Source organism: Apodemus sylvaticus, chromosome 1, assembly GCF_947179515.1.
Source record: "Apodemus sylvaticus chromosome 1, mApoSyl1.1, whole genome shotgun sequence".
In the NCBI taxonomy this organism is placed as follows: domain Eukaryota; kingdom Metazoa; phylum Chordata; class Mammalia; order Rodentia; family Muridae; genus Apodemus; species Apodemus sylvaticus.
In genome coordinates, this window is record NC_067472.1 from 102438234 (window position 1) to 102453609 (window position 15376).

The 15376-nt window shown below is 40.4% G+C and overlaps 1 protein-coding gene across 1 annotated transcript; it reads right to left on the reverse strand.

Annotated features, from left to right (window-relative positions):
* Positions 1–13354: 13354 nt before the first annotated feature.
* On the reverse strand, positions 13355–14305 carry LOC127680923 (olfactory receptor 52K1-like). Its single transcript, XM_052176739.1, has one exon. The coding sequence runs from the start codon at positions 14303–14305 to the stop codon at positions 13355–13357; it is 951 nt and encodes a 316-aa protein (XP_052032699.1).
* Positions 14306–15376: the final 1071 nt, after the last annotated feature.

The window sequence follows — 15376 nt, forward strand, 5'->3', positions numbered from 1 at the left end:
CAAAGGAAGAGATTTTTCTTTATATAATTTAATATACTTTATTTATAATTAAAATAACAAACACAACACATTTACTTTGTTTTAGATATGTGTACTTTTTGATTTTGTTATTGCCTTCAGGGGAATCTGTAGGAGAGAGCTATTGAATAGTTTCACTTGATTAAGATAATTCATTCTAATTCTCTTAAATGCTTTAATTCTATTATAAATAGCACAAGATGTGGTCTTTCCAGCAAATCACATAATGTTTAGTTATGAATTATGATTAAAGTTGGATTTAAGTATATATTCCTTGAATATCTCAAATTATTGGGCTTAGGAAAATTTATTTTGCTACTTATAATAAAAAATCTATTAGGAAGAACAACAGTATTAATTAATCAAACACCTCAGAGGTCCCAGGGACTAAACCACCAACCAAAGAGTATATATGTCTTGGTCCATGGCACCTGATACATATGTAGCAGAGAACAGCCTCATGAGGCATCAGTAGGGGGGGGGTGCATGGTCATATGGAGTCTTGTTGCCCCAGAGAAGTGGGATGCTAGAGAGGTGAGGCAGGAGTGGGTGAGTGGATGGTGAGAAGAAAACAATCACTGGAAAGGGGGTCGAGGGAGTGATCTGGGTGTGAAATGTGACAAAGAGGGGAAGAAGAACATGATCAGGTATTTCATAGGGGAAAAGGACAGAAGCCCTGGGGGATAGCAGAAAGAATGGAAACAGGCTACCTCGGGAGGTAGGAGGTAGGGGGACCCTCCAGAATGAACCAGAGACCTGGCAGGTGAGAGACTCTCAGGACTCAAAGAAAGGGACCTTAGATGACATGCCTAGAGTGGGGAGAGGGAACTTGTAGAGACCACCTCCAGCAGGAAGACATAGCACCAAGTGAGAGATGAGGTTGCCATCCCACAGTCAAAACTCTGACCCACAATTGTTCCTGTCTGAAAGAAATGCAGGGATGGAAATGGAGAGGAACCTGAGGAAAAGAAGGTCCAGTGACCCAAAGTGGAATCCAGCTCAAAGGGAAGCCCCAGGGCCTGATACTATTACTGAGGCTATGGAGCACTCACAGAAAGGGACCCAACAAGCAACTCAGAGTCAGATGCAGATATTTGTTCCCAATAAATGAACAGAAGCTGCTTGCTGACCTCTGTGGATGGCCTGTTGGACATCAAAGGGAAGAGAAGCCCTTGGTCCTGAGAAGGCTTGATGTCACAGTGTAGAAGAATGCCAGGACAGGGAAACTGGAGTGGGTAGATTGGTGAACAGGGGAAGGGCAATGAGTTAGGGGATTTTCAGGGAGGGGAACCAGGAAATTTGAAATGAAAATAAAGAATATATCTAATAATAATAATAATAAAAAGAATTAGGGAAAAGCTGAAAAGAGCTGAGAAGGTGGGTGACCCTGTAAGAAGACTAGCAGTCTCAATTAACCTGTGTCCTTGAGTTCTCTCAGACACTAGACCACCAACCAGTTAGTATACACCAGCCGATATGAGGCCCCCAACACATGTACAACAGAGGACTGCCAGGTCTTGGTTCAGTCAGAGAAGATGCACCTAACCCTCAAGACACTGAAGGCCACAGGGAGTAGAGAGGTCTGCTGTTGTGGGGGTTAGGGGGTGGGGAGTTAGGAACATCATCCTGGAGCCTGGGGACAGGGCAGCGGGGGAAAGGAGGTGCTAGATATGAAACATTGTGAGGGTAGACCAGGAGGGGGATAAAATCTGGAGTGTAAAAAACAGGATTAAATAAAATTTAAAAAGAACAACAAATTATCAAAATTAAAATAATAATACTTGATATTCATATGGCCAATAACATTATTTTTAATTATCATATTTAAATGTAGACAATTTTTATGTGCCAACAAAAGAAGTCTATAGTGTGAGTATACTGATGCTTATGTGTCAGACATCAATGGGAAGAGAGGTCCTTGGTCTTATGAAGGTTTGATAAATGTCCCAATACAGGAGAATTGAGGGCAGGGAGGTGGGAGTAGATGTGTGGGTGAAGGAACAGATCATAGAAGCAGGAGGAGGGGGAATTGGAGAGGGGCTTTACTGGAGAGGGGGAAACCAGGTAAAGGGATAACACTTGAAATATAAATAAATTAAAATTAAAAAAGAACTAAAGACTCTTTAAAATATTTTAGTTAAAATTGGCAATACAACTTTTTTTTTACTAAAGGTAATAGTTTAAGCAGAATTTAATGCATTTTATAAATTTATCATGACCTCTGAGTATTTATTACATTTTTCAGCACTAAAATTCCTAGTAAACAGACTCTAAGGTTCATTAATGGGAAACAACCACCCACCTGCAGGAGATACTTAGGCATCTTTTTCATGTTATCTTAGTTATTCACAGGAACATACCAATGAGAACATGTCACAGAGAATGAGTTTGATTTCCAGCACCCATGTCCCAATGGCTGAAAACAGCCTGTAAGTCAAGTTATAGGTATATCAAATGCCTCTAGCCTCTGAGGGCACCTGTACTCATGTGCACATGACCATAAACACATAATTAAATAATAAAATATTTTAAAAGATTTAATAATTCAACTAAGCTGAAAATAAATATTAGCTAGGACACTAATAGATGATCCATCAAAAACAATCATAGTTATAGTATGTGGTAGAAAATGTGGTAAGTAAAAATGTGAATGTCGAGTAGCTGGTCCAGCTGAAGGGCCATCAGCGGTGGAACCAAGGCGACACAGGGTCCAGTTAGGCCCTGCGCCCACGACCACTGACCTTCGCTGACCAGCCGGGCGGCAAGCAGCTGCGGTTCTGCGGAGCCTTTCGCTGCACGGAAGCCACTTCAGAACTCCGCTTCCCGCCAGTCAGGAGAGACTCACCTCCATCTTGATTCCGGGCTCCAGAGATCGGACAGACTGAGGTACACAAACATAATCCTAGGCCCAACACCGCAGGGGTCTGAGCCTGACGGGCGTTGGCCTGCACCCAGGCCCTGGGCTGTTCGAGTGGCCATCGGGGCGCCAACCCAGCCAGGAGTTTTTTTTGCCCTGGCCGGCGCACGCACCGCCATTTTGCCTACAGGACCCAAAGTGCTCGGGAGGGCAGAGACTGCTAACAAGCGTAGCCTGAGGCTAACAAAACGGGGGTCTAGGCCCCAAAAGGCACAGGACTGACCCCAAGAACTGGGCGGCTTGGTGGGCCATCTGTGAGTCAACCTGCCCAGGAGGTTATTAGCACAACAGACTCTCCCGGCACTTTCAGGGAGCGCGGACGCGCACGCCCTCCATCCGGGTCACCTGGCAGACCCAATTAACAGTCATAGCCCTAGGGGAACTTTGCTCGGACCTTGGCCTCCCAGGCTTTTGCCTGGACTCAGGGCCTGGGCGACAAGGCTAACCTAGTGTGCGCCAGCACGGTTGGGGAAATCGGCTGCCCAGAGGAGTGAGCGGAACACAGGGGAGGTCACAGCAGCATACACCTTCGGAGCTCCCTGGGGGTGCACACGGGTTCCATCTGGTCCACAGACACAATCTGGGGCAAGGCCTCAGGCAGAAGCCCTCAGGTCAACTCTCTCCGCTTCAGATCAGCCTGGGCAGCCGCACCACATCTCCAGGTCCCTCAAGAGGCTAGTGGGGGCTTCCGGGCGGCCAGCTGGGAGAAGTCGGTGTGCTCCAATAAATCCTGCGGGCCCCAGCGGGAGCCTTCAGGTGCCTGCTTCGGGATCTGAACAGCCTGGACAGCAGCACCGTGTCTACAGGCAGTGCAGGGTGTAAGCTGTGCACCAGAGGCCAACGGGGAAGGGGCAGCTTGCACTGGTGAGTCCAGCACTGACAAGACCAAGTAACACCAGTGAGAGCTAGATGGCAAAAGGCAAACGCAGGAACGTCACTAACAGAAATCAAGGCAATATGGCAACATCTGAAATCAATTCTCCTCTACCAGCATGCCCTGGATACCCCATCACACCAGTAAAACAAGATTTGGATTTAAAATCACTGGTCATGATGCTGGTACAGGAACACATGAAGGACATACTAAAAGAAATTCAGGAGAAAATGGATTAAAAGTTAGAAGCCCTTGCAAGGGAAACACAAAAATCATTGAAAGAAATCCAGGAGAATACAAAAGCCAACAAGGAGGAAATGCAAAAACCACTTAAAGAAATACAAGAGAACTTTGGTCAACAGGCTGAGGTCATGAAAGACGAAACACAAAAATCTCTTAAAGAAATACAGGAGAACTTTGGTCAACAGGCTGAGGTCATGAAAGAAAAACACAAAAATCTCTTAAAGAATTACAGGAAAGCACAAACAAGCAAGTGAAGGAGCTAAGCAAAACCATCCAGGATCTAAAATCAGAAGTAGAAACAACTAAGAAAACTCAAAAGGAGACAACTTTGGAGATAGAAAGCCTTGGGAAGAAATCAGGGGACAGAGATGCAAATATCAACAACAGAATACAAGAAATAGAAGAAAGAATCTCAGATGCTGAAGATTCCATAGAAACCATGGACTCAACAGTTAAAGAAAATGCAAAATGCAAAAAGCTTGTAACCCAAAATATCCAGGAAATCCAGGACACAATGAGAAGACCAAACCTAAGGATTATAGGCATAGATGAGAGTGAAGATTTACAACTTAAAGGGCCAGCAAATATCTTCAATAAAATTATGGAAGAAAACTTCCCTAACCTAAAGAGAGAGATGCCCATGAATATAAAAGAAGCCTACAGAACTCCAAAAAGACTGGACCAGAACAGAACTACTTCCCGTCACATAATAATCAAAACACCAAATGTTCTAAACAAAGAAAGAATATTAAAGGCAGTAAGAGAAAAAGGCCAAGTAACATATAAAGGAAGACCTATCAGAATCACAGCAGACTTTTCACCTGAGACTATGAAGGCTAGAAGGTCCTGGGCAGATCTCATGCAGACTCTAAGAGAACACAAATGCCAACCAAAACTACTATATCCAGCAAAACTCTCAATCACCATAGATGGAGAAACAAAGATATTTCATGACAAAACCAAGTTTACCCAATATCTATCCACAAACCCAGCCCTAAAAAGGATAATAGGAGGACAACACCAATACAAGGAGGGAAACTTCACCCTGAAAAAAGCAAGATAGTAACCGTTCATCAAACCCAAAAGAAGTTAAGCAGTCAAATTTAAAAAATAACGTCAAAAATGATAGGAAGTAACAATCACTATTCCTTAATATCTCTTAACATCAATGGACTCAATGCCCCAATAAAAAGACACAGACTAACTGACTGGATACGTAAACAGGACCCTACATTTTGCTGCTTACAGGAAACACACCTCAGGGTCAAAGACAAACACTACCTTAGAGTAAAAGGCTGGAAGACAATTTTACAAGCAAATGGTCTCAGGAAACAAGCTGGAGTAGCCATTTTAATATCAGATAAAATTGACTTTCAACCCAAAGTCATCAAAAGAGACTCTGAGGGACACTTCTTGCTGGTCAAAGGAAAAATACAACAAGAAGAACTCTCAATCCTGAACATCTATGCTCCAAATGCAAGGGCACCCTCTTTCATAAAAGAAACTTTATTAAAACTCAAAGCACACATTGCACCTAACACAATAATTGTGGGTGACTTCAACACTGCACTTTCCTCAATGGACCGATCAGGAAAACAGAAACTAAACAAGGACACAATGAAAGTAATTGAAGCTTTGGACCAATTAGATTTAACTGATATATATAGAACATTCTATCCTAAAACAAAAGAATATACCTTTTTTTCAGCACCTCATGGTACCTTCTCCAAAATCGACCATATAATTGGTCACAAGACAGACCTCAACAAATATAAGAAGATCGAACTAATCCCATGCCTCCTATCTGATCACTATGGAGTAAAAGTGGTCTTCAATAGCAACAGAAACAATAGAAAACCCACATACACGTGGAAATTGAACAATACTCTACTCAATGATACCTTGGTCAAGGAAGAAATAAAGAAAGAAATTAAAGACTTTTTAGAACACAATGAAAATGAAAACACAACATACCCAAATCTATGGGACACAATGAAAGCAGTGCTAAGAGGAAAACTCATAGCCCTGAGTGCCTCCAAAAAGAAAATGGAGAGAGCATACATTACCAACTTAATGACACACCTGAAAGCCCTAGAACAAAAAGAAGCTATTTCGCCCAGGAGGAGTAGAAGGCAGGAAATCATCAAACTCAGGGCCGAAGTCAATAAAGTAGAAACAAAGAGAACCATACAAAAAATCAACAAAACCAGGAGCTGGTTCTTTGAGAAAATCAACAAGATAGATAAACCCTTAGCCAGACTGACCAAAAGGCACAGAGAAAGTATCCAAATTAACAAACTTAGAAATGAAAAGGGAGACATAACAACGGAAACTGAGGAAATCCAAAAAATCATCAGATCCTACTACAAGAGCCTGTACTCAACACAACTGGAGAATCTGGAGGAAATGGACAATTTCCTTGACAGATACCAAATACCAAAATTAAATCAGGACCAACTAGACCATCTGAACAGTCCCATAAAGCCTAAAGAAATAGAAGGAGTCATAGAAAGTCTTCCAACCAAAAAAAGCACAGGACCAGATGGTTTCAGTGCAGAATTCTACCAGACCTTCAAAGAAGAGTTAACACCAATACTCTTCAAACTATTCCTCCAAATAGAAACAGAAGGAACACTACCCAATTCCTTCTACGAAGCCACAATTACGCTGATACCAAAGCCACACAAAGATCCAACAAAGAAAGAGAACTTCAGACCAATTTCCCTTATGAACATCGATGCAAAAATACTCAATAAAATTCTTGCCAACTGAATCCAAGAACACATCAAAACGATCATCCACCATGATCAAGTAGGCTTTCTCCCGGGAATGCAGGGTTGGTTCAATATACGGAAATCCATCAATACAATCTACTACATAAACAAACTCAAAGAACAAAACCACATGGTCATTTCATTGGATGCTGAAAAAGCATTTGACAAAATTCAGCATCCTTTCATGCTTAAAGTCTTGGAGAGAACAGGAATTCAAGGCCCATACCTAAACATAGTAAAAGCAATATACAGCAAACCGGTAGACAGCATCAAACTAAATGGAGAGAAACTTGAAGCAATCCCACTGAAATCAGGGACCAGACAAGGCTGCCCCCTTTCTCCTTATCTTTTCAATATTTTACTTGAGGTACTAGCTCGGGCAATTCGACAACATAAGGAGGTCAAAGGGATACAAATTGGAAAGGAGGAAGTCAAACTATCATTATTTGCAGACGACATGATTGTCTACCTAAGTGACCCAAAAAACTCCACTAGAGAGCTCCTACAGCTGATAAACAACTTCAGCAAAGTGGCAGGTTATAAAATCAACTCAAGCAAATCAGTGGCCTTCTTATACTCAAAGGTTAAGCAGGCTGAGAAAGAAATTAGGGAAATGACCCCCTTCACAATAGCCACAAACAGTATAAAGTATCTTGGGGTGACTCTTACCAAACATGTGAAAGATCTGTATGACAAGAACTTCAAGACTCTGAAGAAGGAAATGGAAGAAGACCTCAAAAAATGGGAAAACCTCCCATGCTCATGGATCGGTAGAATCAATATAGTTAAAATGGCCATTTTGCCTAAAGCACTATACAGATTCAATGCAATACCCATCAAAATCCCAACTCAATTCTTCACAGAGTTAGAAAGAGCAATTATCAAATTCATCTGGAACAACAAAAAACCCAGGATAGCTAAAACTACTCTCAGCAACAAAAGAAAATCTGGGGGAATCAGTATCCCTGACCTCAAGCAATACTACAGAGCAATAGTGTTAAAAACTGCATGGTATTGGTACAGTGACAGGCAGGAGGATCAATGGAACAGGATTGAAGATCCAGAAATGAACCCACACACCTATGGCCACTTGATCCTCAACAAAGAGGCTGAAAACATCCAATGGAAAAAAGATAGCCTTTTCAACAAATGGTGCTGGTTCAACTGGAGGTCAGCATGCAGAAGAATGCGAATTGATCCATCCTTGTCTCCTTGTACTAAGCTCAAATCCAAATGGATCAAGGACCTCCACATAAAGCCAGACACTCTGAAGCTAATAGAAAAGAAACTGGGGAAGACCCTTGAGGACATCGGTACAGGGAGAAAGTTTCTGAACAGAACACCAATAGCGTATGCTCTAAGAGCAAGAATTGACAAATGGGACCTCATAAGGTTACAGAGTTTCTGTAAGGCAAAGGACACCATCAAGAGGACAGATCGGCAACCAACAAATTGGGAAAAGATCTTCACCAATCCTACATCAGATAGAGGGCTAATATCCAATATATATAAAGAACTCAAGAAGTTAGACTCCAGAAAACCGAACAACCCTATTAAAAAATGGGGTACAGAGTTAAACAAAGAATTCTCACCTGAAGAACTTCGGATGGCGGAGAAGCATCTTAAAAAATGCTCAACTTCATTAGTCATTAGGGAAATGCAAATCAAAACAACCCTAAGATTTCATCTTACACCAGTCAGAATGGCTAAGATTAAAAATTCAGGAGACAGCAGGTGTTGGAGAGGGTGCAGAGAAAGAGGAACACTCCTCCACTGCTGGTGGGGTTGCAAATTGGTACAACCACTCTGGAAAGCAGTCTGGCGGTTCCTCTGAAAACTGGGCACCTCACTTCCAGAAGATCCTGCTATACCACTCCTGGGCATATACCCAGAGGATTCCCCACCATGTAATAAGGATACATGCCCTACTATGTTCATAGCAGCCCTATTTATAATTGCCAGATGCTGGAAAGAACCCAGGTATCCCTCAACAGAAGAGTGGATGCAAAAAATGTGGTATATCTACACAATGGAGTACTATTCAGCCATTAGAAACAATGAATTCATGAAATTCTTAGGCAAATGGATGGAGCTAGAGAACATCATACTAAGTGAGGTAACCCAGACTCAAAAGGTGAATCATGGTATGCACTCACTAATAAGTGGTTATTAACCTAGAAAACTGGAATACCCAAAACATAATCCACACATCAAATGAGATACAAGAAGAAAGCAGGAGTGGTCCCTGGTTCTGGAAAGACTCAGTGAAACAGTATTTGGCAAAACCAGAACGAGGAACCGGGAAGGGGTGGGAGGGAGGACAGGGGAAGAGAAGGGGGGTTACGGGACTTTCGGGGAGTGGGGGTGGCTAGAAAAGGGGAAATCATTTGAAATGTAAATAAATTATATCGAATAAAAAAAAAAGAAAAAAAATGTGAATGTCATGAAAAACCAGTCAATAAGAAGAGAAACAATGATCTTCTGGGAACATCAGTGAGCCAGTGTGCAGTGTAGCAGTGGGCTGAACACTGGGAAATGGAAGTGCTTAATCTCAAATCTTAACTTCCTCTCTTTCATGTTTAGCTCCTGAGTAAACAACACAGTCATCAGAATTGATTAACAAGCTGCAAGTCTAAATTGGGCAGGTTCTGAGACTATTATAACCTAACTAGTCCATTAATAGCCATATAAACACCCTATTACTTGCTCTGTTGCAAGTGTCACCTCAGGGTGAGCATATCTTGGCTACATGCTTATGGTCCATCCTCATGGTGTATCCTGCCTCATGGCCACCTCCTCTCTCTTTCTCATGGTTCCTACCCGAGACCCCTCTACTTGATCTCAAGTCCCTTCTCTCTCCCCTGTGCGGTCACAGTCTCTAGCCTTTTATTGCCTAATCAAAGATTATTGAGGAACATTCTTTACATCTCATTGGTCCTTATGCATGGATAATGCCCGTGCCCAGACTGATTTGGGGGCACAGAACTCAGCATCTGAATACACATCACACAAAACAGAGCCTAACTACTCCCCTTTTATTCCAATAAAAGGCTCTTTCTCTTACAATAATAATCTATATACAATAGGAACAATACTGAAAACCATCATGCAAGAGTTACATTCACAATGTCCAGTCCATTTGTATGTGTAAATTTAGGAGAAAATTCTCTATTTTATCTTGGTGATTTTCAAGTTCTATGCCTAAAGAATTTTCTATCATAACTTGTATTACCAATCTAAAAACATTTTCTTATACCTGAAAACATTTTAAAAATCCTAAATTACTTAATCTTTTATTGTGTGACTATAATTCTCTAGTCTTCAACCCCATCAGAGACCTGAGAAGGAATATATATTACCCAAGTAAGCAGGAAGTGCAGACAGGAAGTTTCCAAAACTCTAGAAATGACATAGACAGCTGGTGTCTGCACAGACTCCTCAAGTTTTCCCATAACACTTATGGGAAAGTGCATCTATCTTCAGCCTTCTGGCCCAGAAAATTTGACAGACTTGTGTGTGTGAAGCAGGGATTGAGAAGTACTTGTCCACCTTGTCAGGCAATACAATTTTTAATCTCATTTAAACCCCCCCCCCCAAAAAAAGGAAATAAAAAAAGGACATGTTCAGCATCCTTAGTCATCAGGGAGATGCAATTCCAAAGAACCACGAAATTCCATCCCACTCCAACCAGAATGGATAAGATAAATTACACAGGGGACAGCAGAGGTTGGTGAAGATGTGGCAAAAGAGGTACACCCCTCTATTGCTGGTGGGACTGTAAGCTGGTAAAGCAACTTTGGAAATCAATTTAGTGGTTCCTCAGAAAACTGAAAATAATTCTACCTGAAAACCCAGCTATACCACTCTTGGGAATATACCCAAAAGATGGTCCAACATATAACAACTATGTTCACAGGAGCCTTATTTTATTAGACAGAAGCAGGAAGCAACACAGATGTCTCTCAACAGAAGAATGGATTCAGAAAATGTACTCAGTGATTCAAAACAATGACTTCATGAAAATTTGTAGGCAAACAGATGGAACTAGAAAATATCATCCCGGGCAAGGTACCCAGACACAAAGAAATACACATGGTATGAACTCACTATCAAGTAGATATTAGCTCAAAAACTCACAATGCCCATGACCCAACCCACAGACCAGATGGAACTTAACAGGAAGGAAGACAAGAGTGTGGATGTCCTGCATTGAGGGCAAACAGGATGATCATGGAAGATGGAGGGAGTGGGCACCTGGGAGGGAGAGAGGAATGGGAGGAAATAAGGGGGCAGTGTCAGGTACTAGAAGGGATGTGAGAGGGAAAGTGGGTCACGAAATTGAATAAAAGTATGTGACAGTGGGGAAGAGGAATTTGTGACAGGCACTTGAGGGTCCCAGACACAAGGGAAATGAGGACCAAACAGGGAGGACTTTAGCCAAAATGCACAGAGAAGGGGAGATAGAACCTGTAGTAGATTGACCACCTCCAGTAGATTGACATGGTCCCCCATTGAAAGATGGGGCCATTACACATCTCAAAGTTTTTAACCCAGAAATGTTCCTGTCCAAAGAAAGAACAAGGACAAAAATGGAGCAAAGATGGCAGGAAGGTCCAACCTGGGACTGCCCCACCTGGGGATGCATGCTGTCTGAGGCACCAAACCTGGTTGTACCTTTGCAGTTGTCAAGAAGTGATTGCTAACAGGAACCTGGTATGGCTGTTCCTTGGGAAGTTCAGCTAGCAACTGAAAAATGCAGATGTGGAGGCTTGGAGCCAACCATCAGACTGAGCTCACAGACTCAGGTGGGTTTGCTGGCAGAAGGAGGAGCAGATGGGGATTGACACCCCATAGGAAAAACAACATCAGCTGGCTGGACCACCCAGTGCTCCCAGGGACTAGACCACCAACCAAGGAGAGTACAGGGAGGGATCCATAGCTCCAGATACATATGTAGCAGAGGATGGCCTTGTCTGACATCAATGGCCATTGGTCCTGTGGAGGTTTGATGGACAAGCATAGGGGGACAATGGAGTAGAGGGGAGGGAGAAGGGTGGGGCAGCACACTCAGAGACAAAGGGAGGGAGGGGAGGGCAGATGTGGATGAGGAGTTTGTTGAAGGGTAACTTGGAAGTGGAATATCATTTGAGATGTAAACAAATCTAATGATTAAGAAAATAATAACAAAATACAGACATAAAAAGAAATGACTTCAATTATTAAGAAGCAAAATCTCTATCTGGGCTACAACTCCTTACCTTTTTCTTAACAAAAATTTAAAAAACACATTGAAAATCAATACCAGATTTTCAGAGAAAAAATTTAACTTTGTATATAACACATAATCTATCCTCATTTTTTATCCATACTTACAGATTTTTCCTTAGTACACTGAGACAATAATTTTGAATCATAATTTAGTTTATTATTTTCATATTATGTCTTCTCTTTTTATTTAATTCAAAACTCTACAGAAGTTTAGTATAATATCTCTTATATCTCTTTAGAGAAATTAATGGAGCTGTAAAGTTTTGTCACCATACTGTTACAACACATTCAACTAGTAATATTCTCTTCAAGAGATTGTACAAATGTTTAGTAGCCTCTACACAGCTTCTACTACATTCTTTACAATATGGTTACTATGGGTGCTTTTTCTCCCTCTCATTTGCATATTAACATATATGATCTCAGCCTAAATACTTCCTTGATAAAGTATATATATAATCTGAGATCTAAGATGAATGAATGACTTTTCTGGTATATTCTTTTTACAAACTAAGAAACTTAGTTTCTTAGCCCTCTACCTCCTTTAATTTCAATATCTCAAAAGAATTGTGTTTAAAATTCTTATAGAGCACAACATACCTGCCTCAAATGTTCTTGTTTCAAGTAAAGTTATTGTCTCTCTTTACTGATTATCCAGATGTTGAGGGAACAATTAGCCAGATAAAATTTCTTCTCTGGTGAAAGGAAGAAAAATGGTCAGAGTTGATTTTATTAACAAAGACATAAAGAAAAACAAAAATGCATTAAAATGATCAGATGAAAATAGGCAAAAGGATCACACTTTTATTTAATAAAGGATATAACTTGTTGTTCACTGGCTCTCGCCAGTGAACTATTGTACAGGTGAGCATACCTGCTGAGAATTATTCTTAAGAAAGAATTGCACTGTCAGTATTCAAACATCTATATATGAAACTAAAGCTGAAATGATGGCATTTATTTTGCCCAGAAAATTGTCACTAAATATGCAGTGTACACAGAGAAATTGACAAGAAGATATATAATGATGGATTACATGTGCATAATTTGAACCAGAATTCATTCAATGTAAAGATACTGAATGAAGTGATAAAAGACATATTTTACATAAAATTAAAATTACATCACACCAAAAATTTGTTCTTTTAAAAAATAACATAAAAAGACGTAGCATTATACAACAGCAAAAAAGCAAGTGTAAGATGATACCCCATTATTTCATGAGACATATTTTTCCATCACAAACGTTATCTAAATGGTTTAATATACAGAAATTTTTAAGTGTGAGAAGAGATTCAGCACTCGATCCCGAATCTGTTTTGTCTTGACACCATACACCAAGGGATTGACTGTGGGGGGAACTAGAAGGTACAAGCTTGCCAAGATGATGTGGACACTTGGAGACACATTCTTGCCAATGCGATGAGTTATGAAGCTAAACAGTGCAGGTGTATAGAAGGCAAGAATAGTGCAGACATGAGCAGCACAGGTGCCCAGAGCTTTAGAGCGGGCATTCTGGGAAGACAGCCGGAACACTGCTTGGAGAATTTTTATATATGATGTGGCTATGAGCCATATATCCACCATTGTTACTGAAAGGGCTACTGAGATTCCATATGCTCTGTTAATTTGAGTGTTAGCACTGGCTAACTTCACTATAGCCATATGCTCACAGTAGGTATGATGGATTATATAGTTTGTGTAGTAGGGTAGCCTTTTAATGAGAAGAGGACATGGCAAAACCATGGACACAGCTCGGCTCAAGCCAACTAAACCAAGTTTAATAACCATGGCTGTTGTGAGGATGGTTGAGTAGTGCAGTGGGATGCAAATGGCTACAAAGCGATCAAAAGCCATGGCCACCAGGATGGCTGACTCAAAAATGCAAAGTGTGTGGATAAAATACATCTGTGTTAGACAGACATCAAACGCAATCCAGTGTTCATTAAACCAGAAAATACCAAGCATTTTCAGGGATGTGGAACAGGTAAGAAAAATGTCATTCATTGCCAGCATGCAAAGGAAGAAATACATAGGCTGGTGGAGGCTTGGTTCTAGTTTGATAGTAGCAATGACTATGCTGTTCCCCACCAGGGTCAGGACAAACAGGAAGCAGACAGGGATGCCGATCAAGTAGTGAAAATGTTCCAAGCCGGGAATACCAACCAGGTAGAAAAATGAAATGTAGTGATATGTTGTATTATTTACCATGTTAAAACTAAGGATGTTTCAAGTATAATCTTCAAGGGTAATCTCCTCAAAGGGGAGATAGCATTGCAAAGCCTTTATTCTAGATATTTATGTATTGAATCTAGAAATTCTAGCCTAAGTTTGCAAAATGGCATCCTGTGCAGCAGCATCAACCATATCTGCAAAATAAAAGATTAAGGATTGCACATTAGGTTTTAGTTTTTATGGAGGATTTGATGAATTCAATAGCTAATTAAATCTTACTGAAAATTTTCATTTTTGTATTAAAAGTAAAGCTACTAAAATAAGAGAATATTGCATTTAAGCCAGTCATTATTGAGGAACTGAAGTAAAGAATGGAGATATAAATATAAAATATACAAATGCTCCAAAAATTATGTTATCCTTTTAACATTTTGCTCTTATTCTTTGATATCATAGTTAAATAGTTGACCATTCAAAGAAGTAATGCTAAGAATCAAGAACATAAAATTATATACGATATTTGCTTTAACATCCATCAACACCAAATTTATACAATTAAAATTTCAAGAGGAAAAGTACAAAAATGTTTAAATCTTAACTGTATTTTCCATTTCACCATTGAGTAGTACCTCATTTGGTAAAAGAGAAAAGATTCCACAGGCAGATGTATTTGACTTTAAGACACCTAAATCTTAGAGCAACAGGAAAAAAGAGACGAAAGCAGGTTAGTCATATTGACAGTACTTTCCTAGGAAATAGGAAGATGGGGAGTACTCAATAGACTGCCTGGTTATTAGCTACCATCAGAGCAACACAGCCTGCCTCTGCTGTGTAAGGGCTAAAACACAGGGCCTAGCTATATCACACCAATTGAAACTCTCCTGTTTGAGGACATTTGCTGATATTTCTACCAACTTACTTATTAAGCAATCATTAGGCTTCAGTTTTATTTTAGAAACTTAGAAATTTAGTGTGGAATGCTCAGTTTTAATATTTTACATATCCATGGAAAGAGGTTTCTCTAAAATTACCAACTTTTCGTAACTCACTATACGTGATTAGTCTCTTCAAAATGGCATCTTATGATCGATCATCAAATATTCAATT

Excerpts from the sequence above, each read along its gene's own strand:
- LOC127680923 (XM_052176739.1), bottom strand. The coding sequence starts at position 14,305 with ATGGTAAATAATACAACATATCACTACATTTCATTTTTCTACCTGGTT.